At 45.8% G+C, this 22,150-nt stretch overlaps 1 protein-coding gene across 4 annotated transcripts in view; it reads left to right on the top strand.

Moving 5' to 3' along the window:
• Positions 1-22,150, top strand: part of LOC144724539 (tensin-3-like) — a 96,455-nt gene that overhangs the window by 16,950 nt on the left and 57,355 nt on the right. For 2 of the 4 annotated variants that reach the window (XM_078603777.1, XM_078603776.1), the window contains exon 1: positions 20,016-20,361. The exons of the other annotated variants lie outside the window; for them this stretch is intronic. In XM_078603777.1, the coding sequence (XP_078459903.1) occupies positions 20,275-20,361 (87 nt within the window). In that variant the 5' untranslated portion in view covers positions 20,016-20,274. Of the gene's footprint in view, positions 1-20,015; positions 20,362-22,150 lie in introns of those variants that run through there. 4 annotated transcript variants of the gene reach the window in all.

The raw sequence follows: 22,150 nt of genomic DNA, 5'->3' as shown, positions 1-22,150 counted from the left end.
GTAAAAACCACTGCGGCGAATGATCCGCAGTGTGAACGGTGGCACCCACCGAGACAAATGTCTTGATTATAGGGGTGGAACGATTCATGTCCCTGGGCTATTCGACAGAATTTGCACGATTTATTAATTGCTGCGATTTAATTTAAACGTTGACGAGAATGGTTGTGCCCGCTCGATGTTTCCGGGGGTGATGCCAACCCATTAAATGCAGCATATAACCATAAAAGACGTTGATTTTCACACATGCGATTTGACGCTTGTGTTGTGATTGCAAGAATCGATTGTTAATCAATGAAACGATGCATCGTTCAAGCACTACTCAGATAAGCATGGTTGGCTACATACGGTGCGAAAGAAGTTCAACGTACATCCATGCATCGTGAATTTAACATAACAGTTCTTTCACTCATTGCTTCCTCCACACATGTAGTGCAGAGTGAAACACTCTGCTTTCTGCTTATTTCCTTGCACTGCTCCACTTTGGAATCCCGTCCCATAACCTCCGTTCTCAAATCTTAAAACATTACTCAACGCAAGAAACGTGTTCACGTTTACATAATATACCTTAAAACAGTGCTGTTTGCTGCTGGCCACTCGATCTTTTGGGCCTTTGGGGCTGTGCTCAGCAACCATAAAACAAATCCTCTGTTGCTCCAAGTTAATTTGATCTATTTATTTCCCATAGTGCATTGCTTCAGTTTTATATTGAAACTAGTTAAGTTCCGTTCGCGAGCACCTATGAAGGCCGGCACGGCACACGAGGAGGTGGGTGGCCAACACCACGCCCGACCGCCCTTGTCTCTCAAGTGGAGATGTTTACACACCACAGGAGGTTCTCATTTGAGGCTGAGCCGACCAAGGCGAAGCCCAGGACCGGTTCAGATAACCGTCGCCGATGTTGGCCGTGAGCGGAAATCGAACTCGGGTCGCCGGGTTCGTAGCCGCCGCCGCCACACCACCCACACATGCACACGAGTCACGTGGCGGATGACAGATGAGAGCAAATGACAGGGTCATTACCAGAGAGTTACACACAAGGGGCCGCTAGGTTATCTGTTTGCCTCGGGAACTATTTACATGAAGGATGTGTCTGGTGAAGAGGTACTGTCTGAACCCTGACTTACACCCTGCGTGCGGTATCACAGCAGGTAAATTGTTGGGGATACCTATATGGGATGCTCAGGAAGTATGTATGTAGAACGTTTGTCGCACCACACGTAGCCAACCGTGCCAATCGGTGGTGCGGGGGAAGAACAACAAACTCAACACGAAAAGCAGTTCCATAGAAATTATTTTTCAATCGAGATTTAAAAGTATCTGGCTCCAGTGGCCATCCTAATATCGGAAGGAAGAGCGTTCCAGACGGCCGCAGAAGCGCATCTGAAAGCGCGCGATGCAATGACCGTCTTTGTTCGATGGCCAGCCAAAAGCTGCTGCGAGGATGACCAGAGTTCACGTGATCTTTTACGAGATCATCCAGGTGGGTCTTGTGGTTCATTTGTGTAGAGCACTTTGTCCGCAATGAGTGTTGTCCTCTCGCTTGCGTGAGTTTCTTTTTTTAACTGGGTGCTTCCCGTTTCCTCCAAAGAGGAATTGGTCAAACATCTCAAGCAGGATCCTTTGTAAGGGGTCTTGAGACTCGCTTGAGATGTTGCTTGGAACGTCTCCCTGCTCGGTGGCACTGCGGTTAGACTCGCGCTCAGAGTCGAGGGGCAGCTCACAAGCATGAGTGGTGAGGGTTCTTAAAATCGGTACCGCTTTGTGGGAGGTCAAGGCCGACTGTGTTGTAGAGTTATTTATTTAATAATGTGTATCTTCACTTCTCAAGGAAAACATGAAGACAATCCATTTTAAAAGTCTATTTAGGTTGGGGTGGAGTGGTGAAATAGCTATAAAAAAAACATCGCAAAAACATTTTCTTGTATTTTGGCACTAAACTACAAACGCGTTACTCTACTTTGGCAGGAATACTCTGCCAAACTCTTTATTTAACATGTGCAGAAAAATTCAAATACATTTACCAAATCAACAACGTATTCCCAGAAGCAAATATAGACTTCAGTGGTAGATTATGCTCTCTGTAGTCAAGGTGGGTATTTGGCCTACTCATCCATATTCACGAGACACGTTGGAAGAGGTGGGCATACCCATATCTTACCCCATTGTACGCAACCTGCTGATAGTATAACCGTCATTCATGAACCATTTACTGTAGACTGCTGTCTGGGCATAGGCGAGGGGGGAGTGGGGGGGCGAGTGGTGGCGGGGGTGGTGATTTGAGAAATCTGTCCATTGGTGAAACGTCTCAATGGTGGCGCATTCACCGCTCGTTGCAGAGGTTCACGGTTCGGACACTGACGGCCGCCCTGGTTATTACCGTAGGTGTGTTAACCGTCGCTTCACAGTGGACGTTAAAGATCCTCTAACGTCGTTCAAAACGAGTGGGCCATCGTGTGCCAGGGTCAAGGGTCCACATTTTTCCGAATTCGAAATACTGAACGCAAGCAAAATTACTCAATTGAGATGACACATGGCAATCACTGCCCACTACTGGAAGACAATACTGAATCGCAAGTCAGGTGCTAAGTTTCCTTTGTAGCCAAATGGACAGCTGCCATTGGGGGTGCCCTTTCGAAATGTTTGAGATTTGATTGAAGTTGATTTTCGTCTTTAAATCGCTCTGGGATGTCTCGGCATAAAGGAAAAAAAACCAAGAAAATGTTTAACATCGTTGTTACTTTTTAAACTGCTGCACCGTGATATTGAATTGAACCTGAGATCTGTGGATTTCAAGTCTAGTGCGTTAACTTGCCGTATGGGGGTGGGGGGGGGGGGGGGAACTAACACACCGGAGCTAAAGTGGCCAAACTAAATTGACGAGCAGCCAGGTTGGGTCATGCCTCACCTTCTGGGCAAATCTTCAAGCCAAGCGGGAAGTTACACTGCACCGGTACAACGGCCTTGAATTACAAATGCGACGTGAAATTACAAACAGTGCTCCACAGCCACTCCGGTGGCAGATACACGTGTTCCTGTTTTAGGGGGAAAATGTCAAAGAGTTTTCTTTGACCACCATGACTCACATTTCCTCAAATTGTTATTACAGTGCATACGTGCTGGGAATTTTCTAAGTTAATGGTGAGGGGGGCTGCCCAATGCGCTATTGGGAGAAAGGATTGGCGAGCCGAGGTGTTTGCGTCGACGCTCGCGTTTGATGCGTACGCGGGAAATGTGCCGCTTCTTAAGATATGGGCATTAGACGTTACTTGCGTATAGAATACATTTGTACTGGTATTGTGTCCGTCCGTCGTGCATCCAAAAATGGGAGTGGTGGGGCTGGGTGGAGAGGGGAGGGTGGGGAGGGGCTGGGTGGGGAGGGGCAGGGTGGGGAGGGGAGGGTAGGGAGGGGCTGGGTGGGGAGGGTGGGGCTGGGTGGGGGGTGGGAGCGGTGGGGCTGGGTGGCGAGGGGCTGGTCACCCCGTGGTGCCCTTATAAAACTCAACGTTTAACTTACTCACGCCGGATTGTGCCCGCCCTCACAGTCGGCCATATTTGCGGAATACACCACGCCGCCGTTGACCGTGGCCATTGACCGAGCAACCCAACGTTCCTACCAGCTCCCTTCGCAGGAATCTGTTTATTTACAGGCTTTTTATTAACTCACTATCTGTTGTTGTTGTTGTTGTATCCTCAAATCTTGTAACTCAATTTTAACCCCCTTCCCAATGTGGTATCGACTGCAAACTTTGTATACTTATGTCTTAGTGATGACAATACTATATTCTATCATACAAAATGTCATACTGATGACAATACTATATTCTATCATAAAAATTAAAAAAAAAACATATTTTAAAACATTATTTTTTATATGTTACGTTTCGGCTTGATTCTAATTGTCCACGGTAAACTCACGTTGGCTGTAAATGACCACGGTCCCTTACGTTATGGCAAGCTTCGGGGCCACTTACTGGAGTCGTGGAGTTCTTCCATTACTTGTACATTTCATTAAAGCGTGTTTAATTTTTTTTTATATTACTTATTTGTGTTTGTTTTCCTTGAACATCATACACTTTGTGGGTGATTGCCTGTTTATGGCTCAAAGTATGTAATTTCGAAATTGCACGCGACTGTTTATAACATTTGAGACAAACTCCCCGACTCTGTTGGTGGCCCTCAAACCTGCGGTCCTATTTCTACATTCCCATAACAGAGGCTTGTCCATTCCCTAGCACAAGCACGGTTCACTGCCACATATCGGTGCTCATTTTATGGACCCTGGAGAGATGTCTGGCTGTGTAGACTAACGTTTCATTGGACGTGAATTAACCATACATAACCTCCTAAACTGCCCAAGCGAAATGTGTCTGAGGATTTTTTGTTGTTACCTTCTTAAATCGTTTCACCGTTTGTTGAGAGCATCTTGAGACGTGGTCGCGATTTCAAAAAAGAATTACGTAAATCTCAAGCTCTAATCGTTATCCATGTTTTCTTGCCGAACAGACAATGAAACTCAATGGGTTTTCACTTTGTTAAATACATGTCGCGCATTTAAATATATATGCAAATCACACTTGCCGAGCTGGAGTCATAACCTGTATGGCAAAGTGGCTACCTCCAAAGAGGAGTTCAAAGAAAGAATATCCCGTCGAGAGTTGAGAGTCTTCTTGAGATCAGTCGGTGTTATGTGATAATTTAAAGACAGGAGGGGTGTACTTACACAAACACGAGCTGCGCAAGAGAAGTAGAAATGTTCCATCCCATATCGAGGCGCGGCTCCTGAGAGCGAGCATCATGTGAGAGTGGTTGTAGCAATGACCATGGTAATAGCAATCTCAGGGAGTCGAGGAGGTAACAGATCAATTATGATGACGGAACAGTGATAATAATGATCGTGGCAGGAGCAATATCGGAGAGAGGAGGTAACAACTTCGATGATCATGACAGATCAGGCATACTAATGATTGTGATGGTAGCAATATCAGAGACGAAGGTCAATGATGAGAGAACTATTGTAATAGTGACCATGATCGCAGCAGTAGCAGTGAGACAGAGGTGATAGATCGACACTAAGGGAGTGGCTGTAGAGATTCCGTGGGTTTAGAATCATGAGGAAGACAGTTTTACGTTGAGAGTTAAGATACGTCTCAGCGGCTCAAGTTTTATCGCCACAGTTACGTGCACGTTTGTACAAAGCTTCCACTCACAACCAAATGAGCGCTAAAGATCCTATTTTATTCTACCTCTGCTGCTCCTCAAGTCTCTACAAAGCTCTTTCTACCCCCACCCCGCTCCCTCATCATCTTTCACCCAGGGCTGCTCATGAATAGGACTTTTGTTTTTGCTGTGGCTCCACATCGGTTGGAAGTGACGTCAACATCCGTCGACCATCAGTTTAGGGGCCAAAGGCCTCTCAACCTCAGTGGCCCAAAAAGGTGTCTTCTGGGCATGGGAGGAAATACATAAATAATATAATTCAACGAGGCCATAAGCACATTGCTTCGCATCCTTCCTGTACCAACGGCAGAATAATACAAATAAAACATATTTGCAGTCCCCTGTTGTTCGGTTACGTAACTGTTTTTAAAAGTTGTGATTAAAAAATCTGAGCGGCCTCGTGGTCATATTACTCGCAGTACTCATCTCCTATTGGCAGTCCTTAGCCAATGGTGAAAATTACACATTCCCATGGCAGGGAGCAGGCTGTTTTGAACAACTGCTCTTGATTCAAAGTTCAAAGTTAATCTAAAAGTCGGAATGCCTCCCTGCTCAGACAAGTGTGCAAAAGAGCTCAACTTCTGCTTGCAGTCTCAAACCCGTGGTGAAAATTGCACATATCTATGGCAGGGCCCATTATTTTAATAGGACAACCGGGGTTTGACTTCCCACAAATTAGTACTCCTTTTATCAACCAGAGAGTTATGGTGGGATAATTATACAATATGACTAAATATAACCATTATTGTTATTATATCCAATGAAACTTCACTCAATCTCAATAATTATTTTCATGAGGCTGTTGCTTGGAATGTTTGGCCAATTCTCCCCAAAGCATTCCCACCAGACGGTGACAACGTTACGCATCTTGCGAGAATGACGGTGATGACGACGATCGTGACCGTTGCGACCAATGAGCGCTCTCCCTAGCGACCATCCATCCGCCTTCCACCAACAGAGCCACAGTAATGTCACCGGTCATTGCTCCAGCTTTTTTAAAAATGTTGTTGCGGTTTCGGCCGGATCCCCGCAGCAGTCTGGAGGCCGGGCCACTGCGGAGAGCGGGTCAGTCCGCTGGGTCTCGGGGGAACCCATTCGTTGCCAGGCGATGTGGATTTTTATGAAAAAAATCTTGCTGCCTGAGGCTCTGTGCAGCCCTCCATCCCCAACCACCCGACACCCCGTGCATGATTCCAGACGGTTTTCCTCCCACTCCCCCCACCTCTTCCCTACAACCCACCACCACTGAGTTCCACAACCCACCATTCCCACCACCCCCTCTCCCATCCCACCCATATGGTGCTAATTTGAGCGAGCCGAAGGTAAGAGTGGAGCAGGAGGCTTAAGTGGAAATTCTCTTAGGCGAGTTGAATAGGCTGATCGGTACGTACCCTTGCGTTTATGTGTGCACGAGTCCACTCTGTAGGGAGGGGTGGCTGAGCGCTTAGCTCGGAGTTGATGGAACACGCAGTATTTATACTTTCTATTTTTTTGCATTTTTGTTTGGAGCACTCACCTGCAGGTCAATGACAGTACAGCAAGTTCATGCGGATATTTTTGAGCATCATCCTTTTTCTCTCGGTTTTCTCTTGGCACTCAATTCGAAATCTTCGAGACTCTGTGAGGCTTCTGCGTTAACAAAGGTCTGTTATTATTTATCAGGGATTATTCATGTGAGCCTCGCACGAGACGTAGAAGAGAGAGAAAAAAACACGGCACATGTGTACGAATTATTAACTACACCGCCTTGCAGATTAATTGAATGCAGCCCTGCCAGGGGTGGGGGGTGGAGCGGGGGGTCGTAAGCACATGCAGCCCAGCAAATCAAGGTGCTCGTATTGTGGTATAATTGTGACGTCTGGAACAAAGCCAAAGTGTGGAATGTTTTGAAAAAAAAAATCCACATTTTCCACATTTAATGGTGGATATGTTTTTGTTACGGTGGATTTATGATTTTATTTTACACATTTCTTTCCCCCTCTATTTCGCCTCTCTTTCGCCCATCAACCTGCTTTTCTCGATAAAAAACAGGTTGCTTTTCTCGAGTAAAGCAAGTTGATGTCGCCATGACATCGAATCACGTTGAGGGAAGGCCAATGCCATGCATCCTTGGATGATGTTCGTGATTGGCAAACTGTATGAGGTCATTAGTTTATGCTGAGTTGATCTATTAAAGACTCGGACCAGTGTCAAATACCAGTTGCCACTGATTTCGCGAATGATGGCCAGACATCATACCTAGATTTGCCTGGATTTAAGTCAAAGCAAAGTCACAATGTCTTCCTACTCAAATGACAGCTGCGGTAATTCCACATTCCTATTATTATATTAATTTGAAACCGTTGTTGAATCCCCACATAGTTGATATTTTCACATTGCATTGACCCTAAAGTGGTGAGGAGTCTTTCTTTACGCCTCAATCGGGATTTGAACTCACGTCATTCTGATTGTCAGGTGCTGTTACTGAGCGCTTCGCGCACCTAGCAAAGTGCAGATGTGTCTCGTGCTTGCAGCTTGACACACATCTGGAAAGTGTGTCTCTCTGATGTTCATGATCGCATACTTTCACACAAAGTTGTACGTTTATTTTGTTTGACCAGGTGAGAACTCGAAAGAGACTAGGAGAGTATCAATTGCAAGAGTGACCCAGAGCATTAGTCTGCCAGTAGGGAACAATGACTCTGTTGTATAATCACATTTGAGTAATTTAAGGATATTTTTCGATTTTGGCATATTTCGACCCTGACACCGTTACACAATGGTATATTATTGTGCATTACGCCAGGGGATCTTCAACGTCCATTGTGTATAGTTACAGGAGGTCGCCTGGTATACAGGAGGTTATGGGTTCGATCCCCGACCCCTGACGCCTGCTGTATATTTGTAGTTTGCATGCTCTCTCTCCTCGTGGTCGCGTGGATTTTTCTCCGAGTCCTCTGGGTTTTCTCTCCACATTTAGAACCAACACACGTTTATAGTATTTGGCTGCTATACATTTCCACGTGATAAGCTACTTTGTTGAGCTGTCATTTGTGGCCAGGTCGCTTCCGAAAAAGGGCTATGCAGCTCAGTGAGCCTTATCTGGTAAAAGAAATATAGTAAAATAGTAGTAACAGAGTTTGCAACCCTACAAGTCCACTCTGCAACGGTTGGATACTACGCGAGCCCTCCGGCGTGTTTTCGGGCTGTGCCGCAAATCCTCCATGAGCTGCCACCATGTGGAGAAAAACGTCAGACAACGTGCTGAACAACACACGGCACAACCGCGAAAACCCTTGCGGTGCAGGTCCTAATCATTGGCTGAAACGACGTAGATTCCGACAGAAATTTGCAGTGATTTTTGTTGCATTACGACCAGGGAAATTCTACGCACAATTCTGCTTCTGTTTGAGCTTCGAGCCCAAAAGCCCAGAGGAGTGGTAAAAACCACGGACATCCTCGTGCAAATGTTATTGCTACAATCAGGAGGTATTGCCTTGTCAGTTAAGATCAATGTTGTAAAAGCAAGGTGGCTAACGCAGTGGCGGTCTGGCCGTCCGAGCGTGGCAGGGTGGATAAGGGTGGGAGCCAGCGGTTTAACGGCAACACAAAAACAACGATTTCCTCTGCCGTGACAACCATCAGTTCACACTTAGCAGGGCTGTGCGGGGATGTGTGCCATGCCTGATTGTGTATGCGTGTTTTAGCCATATGACAGGTCCTAGGAGCTGCGGTACAGTGGTTAGTGCAGTGTCCTACAAACGCTGCGACCTGAGTTTGATTCCTGGTCATGGCTCGCATCAGTGTTCAGTTTAACCACAGGAAGTCCGCTGATTAAATTAAAATCAAGGGGAAAACGTACGACGATACAAATAAAAAAGTAAAGGTCAATGCTCACATTTACTTGCTTACGTTTTCCCAGGTGTTTGGCCTACACTTCCACACTGGCCAGATATCTTGGAAGAGGTGGGAGTATCCGCACTCTATCCCACAGCACGTGAGCTGTGGTAAACCGATTTGTACCGCTGCGTGGCTGGACAGAGGTGGGGGAGATGGAGGAAGCGTGCACCGTTGTTAGAGCTGCCGTGCCGGAAGATCGAACCCCGGCGACCTCTGCATTATTCATGATGGAAGTTTTTTTTGGGTTAGATCACGTAAATATGAACGTGTCGTTAAACCCGCCACCACCCGATATAACCAATTAGTACGGGTTTTCACTAGTTCAGCACGCCGGTGTGTTGGAGAGTAATCCCACAATATTTACAATTTGAGTACGACCTTTCGCCGGTAATTACAACCAGCCTCATCAGGCTACAGCCAAAAAGCCTCTATTATGGATAATATAAAATTTCGATTTAAAGCTTTCGTGACTGCAGGGATTCATCTTCTTGGTTCTTTCGGTAAAGTCACGTAGAAGGGAAATAATAAAATAATTCAAATAAAACATAATAAAATAATTCTCACGACGTTTCGGCTAGGAGGACGGCTGCTTGCGTTGTGGCCGAAACGTCTTGAGAATTATTTTATTATGTTTTATTTGTATTATTTTATTATTTCCCTTCTACGTGACTTTACCGAAAGAACCAAGAAGATGGATAATATTGGTCGCGAAAGCCTACGTGTTAAACTGACCTCTGTATTCCACGTTCAGTGTTCTGACCATTACACCACGGCACATACAGGATGCAAACTCATAACAAGAAAACATTCTCCAAGGCTTGCATTGCAGACAAAATAAATGTGCTACACTGTCATTCAATGGGCATCAGTTAAACACACACACTTTCTCACACACTCAATAATTGTACATTTATTTCATTTAAAATACTTCATTGATTGAAAGCTCAGTGGGAAGATGGGAAATCGTTTTCTTTTATTGATGTCCAAGGCTCCAGTTGTAACTTTTACAAGTGGATTTTCCTCTTTTTTTTGTTTTCTATAGAAATGATTTAAACATTTGGAATTTGTCTGGGAGAGAGATATTTTAACAAGCTGTTGTGGGATTTTGTCCAGGATACTAGAGTTAACATCCCTTTTGTTTATAGAAGCATACCACGTGGCCTCCAGTGCCCAATGCATCTATAGAAGTTAAATTAGTCTCTTAAAAAAAAAGCTGACATCTTACAGCACTGTGCTCCCTCGCACATCACTGAGTTGAGACTCGAGATTATAGATGGGAAGCAGTCAGTCAGAGGCAGAGGAGAAGAGGAAGCTCTTGAGACTGGAGTTGAACGGGGTCAAGGAGCCAGCAACAGGGATGGCTAGGGGGGAGAAGGGAACTCCAGACACCGGGCGGCAGCAGCAGAGAAGGAGTGGACCTCCGATTGATTGGAGGGATGGTAGAGACTTTTGCCAACAGGTCTTTGTTGCTGAAGTGGAGAACACCTGATGGGGAGTAGCGGCAGTTTGCTGTGTGCGCGTGCGAGCAAAATACTGATAATACACGGACGGGGTGGTTTGGCCGAAAGCTGCCTTTATCTTCCCAGTGTTGAAGCTGACCTCACCACCGCACCAGGTGGAGTCGAACTCGATTAAGCTCACAGTCAGTTTGAGATCGGAGATGTCACTCGCGTTTAATTGCGTTCCAATCTTCAGGACATTAAAACCTATTGAAATACTGCGCCTCCCCCACCACCCCACCAAGGAAATGCGCAATTTCCAACAGTGGCGCTGTGATGTTTAATAATTTGGCATGGCCAAAATGAAACCTACTTCTCAGGGAACCCAGCTAAGTGTACGAACTACAACGTCGCTGCTCCTCTTATCGATGTTCGCTAACGGCACCCAATGGCAGTCTATAGATGGAAATGGGAAATCATTGCGTTTTGTGGGCGTGTTCATGACTGCGCGCGGCTGAACGTGTCGCGTGTTACATTACATAACGCATCTGCTTGACCACAACAGCACTTATTCGCAAGGCAGAGTGACCTTTAGCGTAAACAAAACCCTGCACACGGACAAAAACCATCTGCCTCCCACAGCGGCTCACGTCACAGAGGAGCCATCATCGATTATAGATGTTGGAAATTACCAGCACGGTGACTCTTATTTTGCCTTGCGCCTTTTGAATCCCCGCTTGCGCAATTTTGGACGCGGTTAGCCGGATGGAAAGATCCACGTTAAAATAGATCACGTTGACCGCTAAGAAAGGTCAGTGGAGTTTTAAAGTAAAATTCAACTATTTATTTTTATTTTTACCAGTTAAGACCCACTGAGCTACATAGCTCTTTGCCAGAAGCGACCTGGTCACAAATGATAGCTTAACGAAGTTGCTTATCACGTGGAAATGTATCGCAGCCAAATGCTCTAAACGCCTGATGTTTCTAAATGTGGAGAGAAAAACTCAGAGGACCCATAGGCACGTGACCACAGGCAGAACATGCAAACTCCAAATATACAGGCGTCAAGGTTTGGGTTCCAAACCCACGACCTCCTGTATACCAGTAGAGGGAGTTAACATCTCGCCACTGTGGAGATGGAGCGATGACATTATCTCCTGTACCAGGGCAAAATTGTCAGCAAGGGCAGTGCAGTGCAGCAGAGAACCCAGAGTTGTACTGGACTTATGTGCTCCAACATCTCCACCTTCGCCAACCCATACTGACCAGCTTGGTGAAGTATGGTCGAATAACGTCCATGAACTGCGAGGCATGGGGGGGGTGGGGGGGGGTGGTGCCTCATCACGCAGTGGATTGACAAACGGGCTGTACAGGCGCGAGATGAGTTGTCGTATCACGAGACCATGAGTGATGGCAACGACTTGTTGAGACCTTTGTCCGGCAGTGGAAAGCTCATGGCTATTGATGATGACGAGGGTGAAAATCCACATCTATGTATAGCATGAGGAAGTGGCTTTCAAAGCGCGTGCCAGTTGGGGGAGCATCACGCGGTGTGTGGCACGATGTTGCCGATTCATTTCTCAGCCGAGTGCCTTGCAGATCCGCGCAGAAATGTCAAGTGCCCAGTCAGCGTGCACCGATGTTTCTTCAACCCCCCCCCCCCATCTCAAATGAGCGTGAGGCCACCACTAATCTCCAGCGGTGGCCCCGAGCCGGTGGTCGGAGCCGGTGGTCGGAACCGGTCTCTTTAAATGGTAGAACTAAGGTGTGGGCGGCAGGGTGGCGCGCACGTGAACACTCGTGCCTCCGCAGCAAGATTGGCAGGAGTTGGTTTTCCACTCGGGCGCATTTCTGCGCGGAGTTTGTACGTTTCCTCCCCCGCCTCCCCCCCCCCTCCTCTGTATTCGCCAATGTATTCCCACAGGTGAAAATGCAAAGTACGCTATCACTGGCATTGTCCAAACATCCCAACGCTGAAACATTACCTGCAAATTATTCAATTGGGATTACACACAGTAACATCAAACCCCCCTGCCCCCCCCCCCCGCGCGTTGCGAAAACTTGGCAGGATCCTCTTGACAAAAAGTCCTGAAACTCAGTGAGGTTACCCTGGGTTGACAAGCATAATAATCATAATAAAGGTTGACTTCGCAGAAAGCAGTCCTCGTTTCTTTTTATTATCGAACCCACAGAGTAATAATGGACTCAGTGAAGCTCTGAATGGGGAATTGAACTTGTCACTTCTGAGTTGTGAACCGAAAGCTTTGAGTGGGGTGCCACGCGGCTCTGCTCGTTTCCACATGGGCACTGTGGAAAAGAGAAGTGCATTGGTTTTTTTTTCCTTCCTCCGGATCTTGCACATAGAATCGATATATCAATAAAAAATACCTAAACCCGCTGATTTAACGTTCAATGTTGAAACTGCCACTTTCAAGCACTGGCTGTGATCCAAACGCACACAATGGAACACAAGTGTTATGGAATTACAGTGTCTTCTTCTTCGACGAACATCGTGAGATAGAACTCTGCGCCCAGTGCATTTATAGAACGTGGGAACTCCTTTGTAGAGAATTATTCACAGTGTCGTGCGTAAGCAAGAGGCTCCATAAAACGTGTGCATTTTAGAGCTGATGGTCACCCGCACTTCAGCGAGCACTTGGACATTGTTTCTCTGTGTTGATGACCTCAAGCCAGAGGCGTAGCTAGGATTTTTTGCGCCCGGGGACGAACTATAAAATTGGCGCCCCCTCCCCAAGGTTTAATCACATTTTCCTATTACATCGAATAAGGAATAACAATTTAAATTTGAATGAAACATTGTATTTAAAGAAGCAAATTTATAGAAATTATATTACATGGCTCACTCAGTCACTGTCGTAGACTGGTTGACATAGTCTACAACATAATTTTTTTTCTTTGTTGCACTGTCGCAAACTGGTCAATCACGTAATCAAAATCAGTTTTTTCCAATGTTTCTCTTTCAACGCTAAGAAGAGCAAGATCGCTGAGACGATCTTGTCCCATTGAAGCCGCAAATACGACAAAATACGTTTCAATTTGCTGAACGACCGCTCACAGCTTGCAATTGAAACTGCTATTGTTAATAAAATTTGCAGTGAAATTCGCAAATTCGGAAATATGTCGTCTCCATAAAACACAATAAAACCAAGAAGATCCAAATGAGTTTCTTGTAGAACTTCATTCCGGTTACTGAGCAGCATTTTGCAATCTCCAATTTCTGTGAAAAGTTCGTGGCCATTGATGTCGGTGTCATAGAAATTTCCAAAATCTGTGCAATTTCGTCGAATTGCATCGACATCTGTGTCGGATAGAAGAGTTTTGACGTCCAGCAGAAATCCAAAATTTGTGTTCAGGTCTTTTAGTCGTAAAAACCGTGTTGACATCTCCTTGTAAGCCTCATTTTGGCGCCCCTTTACTTTGGCGCCCGGGGACATATGTACCCCCCTGCCCCCCCTAGCTACGCCTCTGCCTCAAGCCACGAGAGGAGGAATTCCACATTTTTAAATATTTTATCTTTAGACGTGACTTAACCGAAAGAAACAAATAATAAGAATTCCACATTCCCAATGCGACAAATAATATCAGATAATGTTAATTTATGAAAGAATAATAGATTAATTAATATACTCATTCTATTTCGAGCACCCTTAAAAGTAAAAAAAACATACAAATAAAATAGTTGCGTACTCATGCCTGAATTCACCAACTAATATAAATGCAGATTCGCATGTGTAGATACCGATATTTTTTTTTTAATTTACAAATAATGTAAAGCATTAGGAAACTATTTTTTATTTTACCAGGTAAGGCCCACTGAGCTATTTAGCTCTTTTTAAGAAGCGACCTGGTAACAAATGTTAGCTCAACAAAGTGGCTTATCATGTGGAAAATTATATCAGCAAATACTCTCAATGCACGTGTCTATATGTGGAGGGAAAACCGGAGGACCTGGAGAAAAATCCACACGACAATCGGGTGAACATGCAACCTCCAGATATGCAGGCGTCAGGGTCGCGATCGAACCCATGCCCTTCTGTATAATCAGGCGTAGTAGTTAACGTCTCACTACCGTGGCGCCCCTGTGCACATTATACATCAGAGTTACGTTTCGGTTAGCGGTGCCAGATTCCAAAGAACACAGGATAAGATGTTACTATCCTTTGTGCAAGCACTTCCAAGGAAAACTGTACAAACAGGGCATAAAATATGCCAGAAACAATACAAACGAGAGTAAAAGGCAAACAAAATAATAATGTATTAATGATCGAATCTGAGCACGTCCCTGAGAGGCGACGGTTCTGCACCCCGGCTGTACAATGAGAGAGTGTTTAGAAAAGTCGCCCATTCACGCCCGTGTGAACACAGACACTTAGATGTTTTTTTTATTTGCTGCCTTTCATATAAATAAAACAATGCTCAGTGAATCTGGCATCGCACAAGAACCCGTATAAAACGCTCGTGACCGTGCACAACGCCCGCACTGTCACGGGGCGAGCGTGGCGACACAACCGCGATCCTGTGCGCAGGCGTGCCAGCGCGGCGCGGCCCTCTCTCCCAGCACCGGGGCACACGCTCGGGCCAAATCCTCTCCAGCAACAACGGAACGCGTGTCGGCCGGGCACAATGGGCACCTCACGGGAGCCGCCCGGCTCCGTTTGGCTCATGACTGCCGGCGGGCGCGAGTGCCAACACCGCCGTGCGGAACACATATTGCGTTCCTCCAGCCGGCCCCCGTTTTGCGTGCGGCCGCCGTGCGATATCGGAGGAGGAATGCGCTGTACGAGGCACGCGCTCTTTTGTCTTGTGTCTGCGTGGGGCGGGGGGGGGGCGGACTAGAAATGCTCAAATTTAAAAAAAACATTTGGTTTCTGCACTCATCATTGTCACATGTCCTGCACTGAGATATTTTAGGAGGTCCGCATGAAAGGTGTTCATTAAAAACATTCGTTTTTTGCGTCTCCCCGAAGTCAGGCTGTTGTTGCTCGCGGAATTTGTGGTTCCCCCCTCCATTCTATGATCGGCGCTTTGTACCGGGCTCGAGTTGAGTTGTAATAAAAAAAATACATTTTTGTGATATTTTAGGTGGTATTCTAATTGTCGAACTGCCCAGTGCCGGATTCAGCTAGTGCGGGCCTGTAGCATATGTTATAAAGGGGCCCTAAATTAAAAGGAAAACACGTAAATATTAAAACACACATGTTTTACTTGCATAGTAAAGTAATTGTATTTTTTCATTTGCTATACAGCCAGATAATACGACAAATCGCTAACCTTAAACACCCAGTTGTTCATAAAAGTTGAAGTCGGTATAGTACTATAGTAATAGAGCAAGTGCAGAATCACTGAACCGGAATTGATAGCTTGAAAGCATTTAGCGCGTGGCCCTTGAAAGTGCGGGGCCCGTAGCTACTACATGTGTAGCTACTTTTGCTACCAGGATCATCCGGCACTGGAACTCCCATGAGTCTAATCGTGCAGTGCTCTTCTCAGTTGGCGACCCTGAGCCAGTGATGTCAATTCCACATTTCCGTGCTGGGGGTCACTGTTGATTTCCTACAGCGTGGTGCTTCACTTATAGACCTCAGAGGTGTGATGGGCATAGCAGGCAGCCGACAAGGATTTGAACTTACAGCCTTCCTATTGTAAAACTTAACACGTAGGTTTTCACCGCCAATATGATTTATCATAGATTTTTGGGTTCGGTCACAGAATGATCGAACCAAATCTGTGTTGTGAAGAACCTGACACCTTCTCATTGTGAGTTGAGTGCTGTAACACAGCACCACCTGGCCAAATTAGAACCAATTTCTGAATTCACTGCTTTTTGAAATGATTTGCTTGGCATCTATTATATGGCACTTCACGTAAATAAACACGAGATTTGTTCGTCCATCAGCCTATTGGCTTTCCAGACCCATATTATTCAGCAACATTTGTTTAAGCAGCCAAAACGCCAAACCAGTTTTGACCTTCTGAGTCTCATCCGCAGATTCAAGCGTGTTAAATCAACGCTGCTGGGACATTGGATGCCATTGACCGGAGCATTTTGATCCACGCAGTGAGCGTGTGTGCAATACTACGCGGGCACGGTTCACGTGGCCGTGTTCTCCCGTTGCCTCCGAGATTTTATGAGCGACGAATGTAAAACAAGCTTAGAGCGGCTTGCGCTCACGGCGCACGTGTCGGGTTTCACTCGTTCATTCGTAGCACTGTTTTCCGATTTGTTTTCCCCTTTGTGCGTTTTTCTGTATGCTCAGCCGCTCGTCGCGTTTTGTTTTTATGTCATGTCCGATTGTATAAATACAACACGCACGCACAGTGTGCCAAGGGCACAATATTAGACGCTGATGACACCGTGGCGATATCAGATCATTTGCTTCCGCGCATTGAAAAGAGCAAGTTTATGAAAAAAAGTTCAGTAAATGACCAGAATAACTGCGAAGTTGGAGGGGGTCCGGTGGCTTAAGGGTGGTCACAATGGCCATGTCAGACAAACTCAGCTGACACCACCGAGATCCGACGTTGAATATCTGGTTTTCAGCCACCATCGTTTCCAGGAGGTACTGAGGCTTCGTTCGTCGATGGTCCCAGCCCGGTTACTCACGACCTCACAAAGCCACTTCACGTTCCATTTTGTCAGTAAAGGGTCACAGTGTCATCGTCGTGCCAATCTACATCGATTGCCATGAACCAGTGGTGGGAAATCCATATTTCCTTTACAATTTTCTGCATCGGACACAACTCTTTTGAATTTGGTTTAACTTTGCCATTTTTACTCTGCCATATTTTAGATTTAACACTCGAATGCGTTTTTGGAAGGGAAGATGCTCACGGCACTTGGAATGACGCATGGGACATCACGCCACTCAATAACGTTCTTCTTTCCGATATTAGGAAGCCACTGGAGCGATGCACTTTTAAATATACATTGAAAACTCATTTCTTGTGAACTGCTTTGTGGCTTTAGTTTATTATCCTTCCCCCCGAAGCTCCAATTAGCACGGTTGGCTACTTACGGTCCGATAGAAGTTCAACATACATACAATCGTATGTTCTGAATTTGATAAAGGATGTCACATTTTGGTTCGACTCAAATGGTTCAAACACTCCGTGCAGGATGCAGACAGCTGCACCATTTGGTGTTTAACACGAGAGTAGTCCAATGGCACTGACTTAGTGGCTTCATGACTTCAAGCTCACCCGGCAGCACTATTTATTTCCTTTTATTTTACCAGATGAGGCCCACTAAGCTATGCAGCTTTTTTCAGAAGCGACCTGGCCACAAATGATGGCTCAACGAAGTGGCTTATCATGTGGAAATGTATAGCAGCCAAATATTCTGAACGCATGCTTCTAAATTTGGAGAAAAACCCCGGAGGACCCGGAGAAAAATCCACACGACCACGAGGAGAACATGCAACTCCAAATATACAGGCGTCAGGGTCGTGATCGAATCCACTACCTCCTGTAACCAGGCGAGGTAGTTAACATCTCGCCACAGTTGCACCGACTTACTTTCACTGTCTCACCACTGCGGCACAGATGGAAAGACGTTCTCCCGAGCCCATAGTTTCCAATATGGAACATACCCCACTCAATAATTGCCGGAATTTTTCACACGAACACATGTGTGCCCCTGAATAATTACGGCCATGCTGATTAATCACGTGAGTTTAGGTTCATGGCGAAAACCACATTGTTGGCTTCAAAATAAATACCATGAATGCTATTTCCACCCCCTTCCCAATTTTATCCCAATCGTCCTTCCGGTGCTAAGTCATTCGATGAAACCGTGAGAAGCACAACCCCTTCATGTTAGAGAACGGCCCATATATCACAGAGTTACCTCCGCGATGCCATCTGCTTGTGACCTCTGTTCTACACAGTAGAAGTCAGCAATTTCCCACTCACTCTGTATACGAGAACAATGTTTGTCCAATGGCAGTCAGACTAATATTTGAATTCTGTATTATATACAACATTTAAGACACAGAGCCAAATTTGAATGTGATGTTTTTTTTTGTGTGCAGTCATAGTTGACCGGGCTGACACTATAAACTCGCCACACTTAAGAAGCCGGTTTAATCATAGACGGCTGCCTGGATGAGAACCCAAGATATCAGCCCGTGCCAGCTCAGCACTGACCTAGAGCCACCTGGTCACACCTCACACTGTTGGCTTTTTAAAAAGTAAAATACTCTTGACACATTTACACTCTCTCCAACACTCAATTGCAACACCGGGAAACATCAAACTAAAATGCGCGTGGGTTTTATTTCCTACATTTTTGGAAGCTATGACCTGACTCGTATAAATGTGATTTGTAGTTTGGCTTGCAATAAAAAAAAACGAATAAAACTTTGATTACTGTGACCAAAAGTGGAAAAATGAAATTGTAACAGTAGCTGAAACTGAGATTTTATTGTAACTGAGACTGGAATGAAAACACACTATAAACTCTAACGTATTAGGCAGCTGGGGCTTTTATATATTTATTTCAGTTTCCGTCAAAATGATATTGCTGTGAGTTTCTGGACAACAGACTTCGAGCAGCCACGCATTTACTTGAGCTTCAAATGAAAACCCCCAAATCACTGCATCGTTTGCAGCATGTTTGCCTTCATGAAGGTTGTATTCATTGCGTCTGGTCAAGTGCAGGATTCACAATCAGAAGATTACGAGTTTAAATCCTGGTTGGGTGTCGACAGCCTTTCATTCCGAGGTACCACTTTGTGGCAAGTCGTCCTTGGCCACCCTATAAATGGACTGGCCCTTGCCATGGGAACGTGGAATTCCCACCACTAGTTTAGTAATTTCAGCAGCGATGAGGACCTTCGGCATCCCTAATTTGAGTAAGAGACACTCTGGCTGTGTGTTCTTGCACAAACTCGCATACTTGTAGCAATGAGCAAATATTGACAAACGTGGCCTGTTTGATGAGAATACCGAGGAATCTTGCGGTCAACCAGCTTCAGAGATTACAGCGAAGTGCTTTCGTAGCAACACAACAAAACATATTGGCTCATCAATACTTTCTATCGTCGACTGCTTGTTTTATATTGCAACTGACTTTCCCATTGCTCGGATGATACGCGTGCTTGTCCACTCATGATCACACGAACACCCCAACGCGTTGGCCTCTACCAACCATTCTCCGCAGGGCTTCCCTTGCTGAGCTTGCCTGCCGTTATCGGTCGCTCGTTTCATCCCCTCCCTCACTGCCTCCCTCCTAGCCCGTGTCCCCTAATCGCCAGCACTTCCACCAAGCACCCCGGCCGGCCCCCAACGTCAACCCAAGTGGACGGGGCCAAACCGCACTTCCCGCCCCAAACCACACCCAAGCTGCATCCATATTCCCGGGACATTCTCACATTAGCGAGCCCACTGCGCTGCAAACGCCACAGCCCAGACGCTGCGGGGAAGGAAAACTACCCAGCCCATAACAGTCACACCACCCCCCACCCCCCCGCTGCCAGCAATACGGCATTCGGCGCGCGCACGCACGCGCACGCACGCGTGCACGCAGTACAACTGTGTGCTCGGAAGGACACTCCCAGTGATTTATCAGTTAGTTGCTATGTAGCTGGGTGTGTGTTTTCCTCCGCGAGTAGTTTTTTTTTACTTCGTACATTGTGGCGAGCCGCCCGCCCGCCCCCCACCACACACGCGGTGGACTTCCCGAGCTGTCGGGGATCTCCGCCTGGTCCAGCTCCCCAAGATGCCGTCCCTTTCCTTGCGGCTGCCCAAACTGTGGGGTCGGAAGAGGCGCACGGCGGAGATTGTGTGCATGTCGTGCGTGGCGCAGGTAAGCGATGGCGCGGGGAGTGGGCGCGCGCGTGCGCGTGCCATGTGCGCGCGTGTCACGTGCGCGCGTGTTGAGTGCTGACAAAACGTTCGAACGTCTCGAACATTTAATTGTTGGTTTTAAAATTGCGAGCGTCGTGGTTTTCTCAACAGCGAAAAATGAAACGCACGACCGCGACGAATCGGCGTGTCTGTCAGATATCTCTGGGGACGCAGAATTGCGTCGTTAGGGAATTCACAACAATGCAATGCATCACCTTGTTCAGCAGTAGACTATTATGCATTGATTATGATGATTGTCGTGATTATGACACCCTCACGCAGCAGTGGATCAACCTAGACTTATGGTGATATGCATGATGATGCCTTCATCCTGCAGTGGACAGATTAAGGCTCCTTATGCTGCTGCTGCTGCTGATGATGATGCTGCTGATGATGATGCTGCTGCTGCTGCTGATGATGATGAAAATAATATTGATGTCTTCGTGCAGCAGTGGATAGACCTTGACTACTGACGATGCGCGTGGTGATATTGCGTCTCGTGTTTCAACAGTGGGTAGACTGCTGATACTGCTACTGGTGGTTACAATGATCCTGCTGAGATGCGCTTCTCTTAATTCATTACAATGGTTACGATGATGCAGGGTGTTCACGAATTAAGAGTTTATAATTAGACAGAAAATTGTGCTGTGTCAATAAAACTAAACACACACACGCAGATAGGGGACATCCATTTAGTAGGTACGCAAAAATCTGTCAAAACTTGACCCCTACCCCCCTCCCTGTACGTACGCGGACTTTTTACACCCCCCCCTCTCCCCACCTGCGTACGTACGCTTGACACCCCCCCCCCCGCCACGAATCCTATAGAACGGCCGATATTTAATCCACGCAGAAACGACCAAGGATTAATAATATTGACGTGTTTAAGCCTTACCAGCTGAAATATATTCTGTTTGCATCCAATGGGAAGATTGTACATTTCTTTCCCAAGTTTAAGAATTCCTTTTGACTGAACAACAACAATGTTGCTTTCATATCCTTCTCAATACACTTTGCCTGTCAATTGCTTTAAAAAAAAATACGGCATCTTGAAAATGCTCTTTTGTTTACGTAACAGGATTTCGCATTCCAATATTATTATTAATTATTGATTTGGCCTAAACGAAAAATAAATAACCTTCTATTATTGTTAAGTCGTGACAGGAGGATGCTCGTTTGTTCGTTTCTCAGTCCGCTTGTCCTGGTGAGGGTCGCGGCGGCAGCGTGCTGAGTAGTGGACGGTCCACACCTCCCTTGCCCTGGCGACAGACTATAGCACTACATTACTATAGCACTACTACATTATACACTACACTATACACTACATTACTATACACTACTACACTATACACTACACTATACACTACATTACTATACACTACTACACTATACACTACACTATACACTACATTACTATACATTACTACACTATACACTACTACATTATACACTACACTATCCACGACTAGACTATACACTACATTACTATACACTACTACACTATACACTACTACACTATACACTACACTATCACGACTACACTATACACTACACGACTATACGCTACTACACTATACACTACACTATACACTACTACACTATACACTACACTATACACTACTACACTATACACTACACTATACACTACTACACTATACACTACATTACTATACACTACTACACTATACACTACTACACTATACACTACACTATACACTACTACACTATACACTACATTACTATACACT

This window comes from Lampetra planeri, chromosome 21 (assembly GCF_965212315.1).
Source record: "Lampetra planeri chromosome 21, kcLamPlan1.2.h2, whole genome shotgun sequence".
NCBI classification, from domain to species: Eukaryota; Metazoa; Chordata; class Hyperoartia; order Petromyzontiformes; family Petromyzontidae; genus Lampetra; species Lampetra planeri.
Note: the sequence above shows the minus strand (reverse complement) of the source record. Positions and strands in the feature narration are given on the sequence as shown.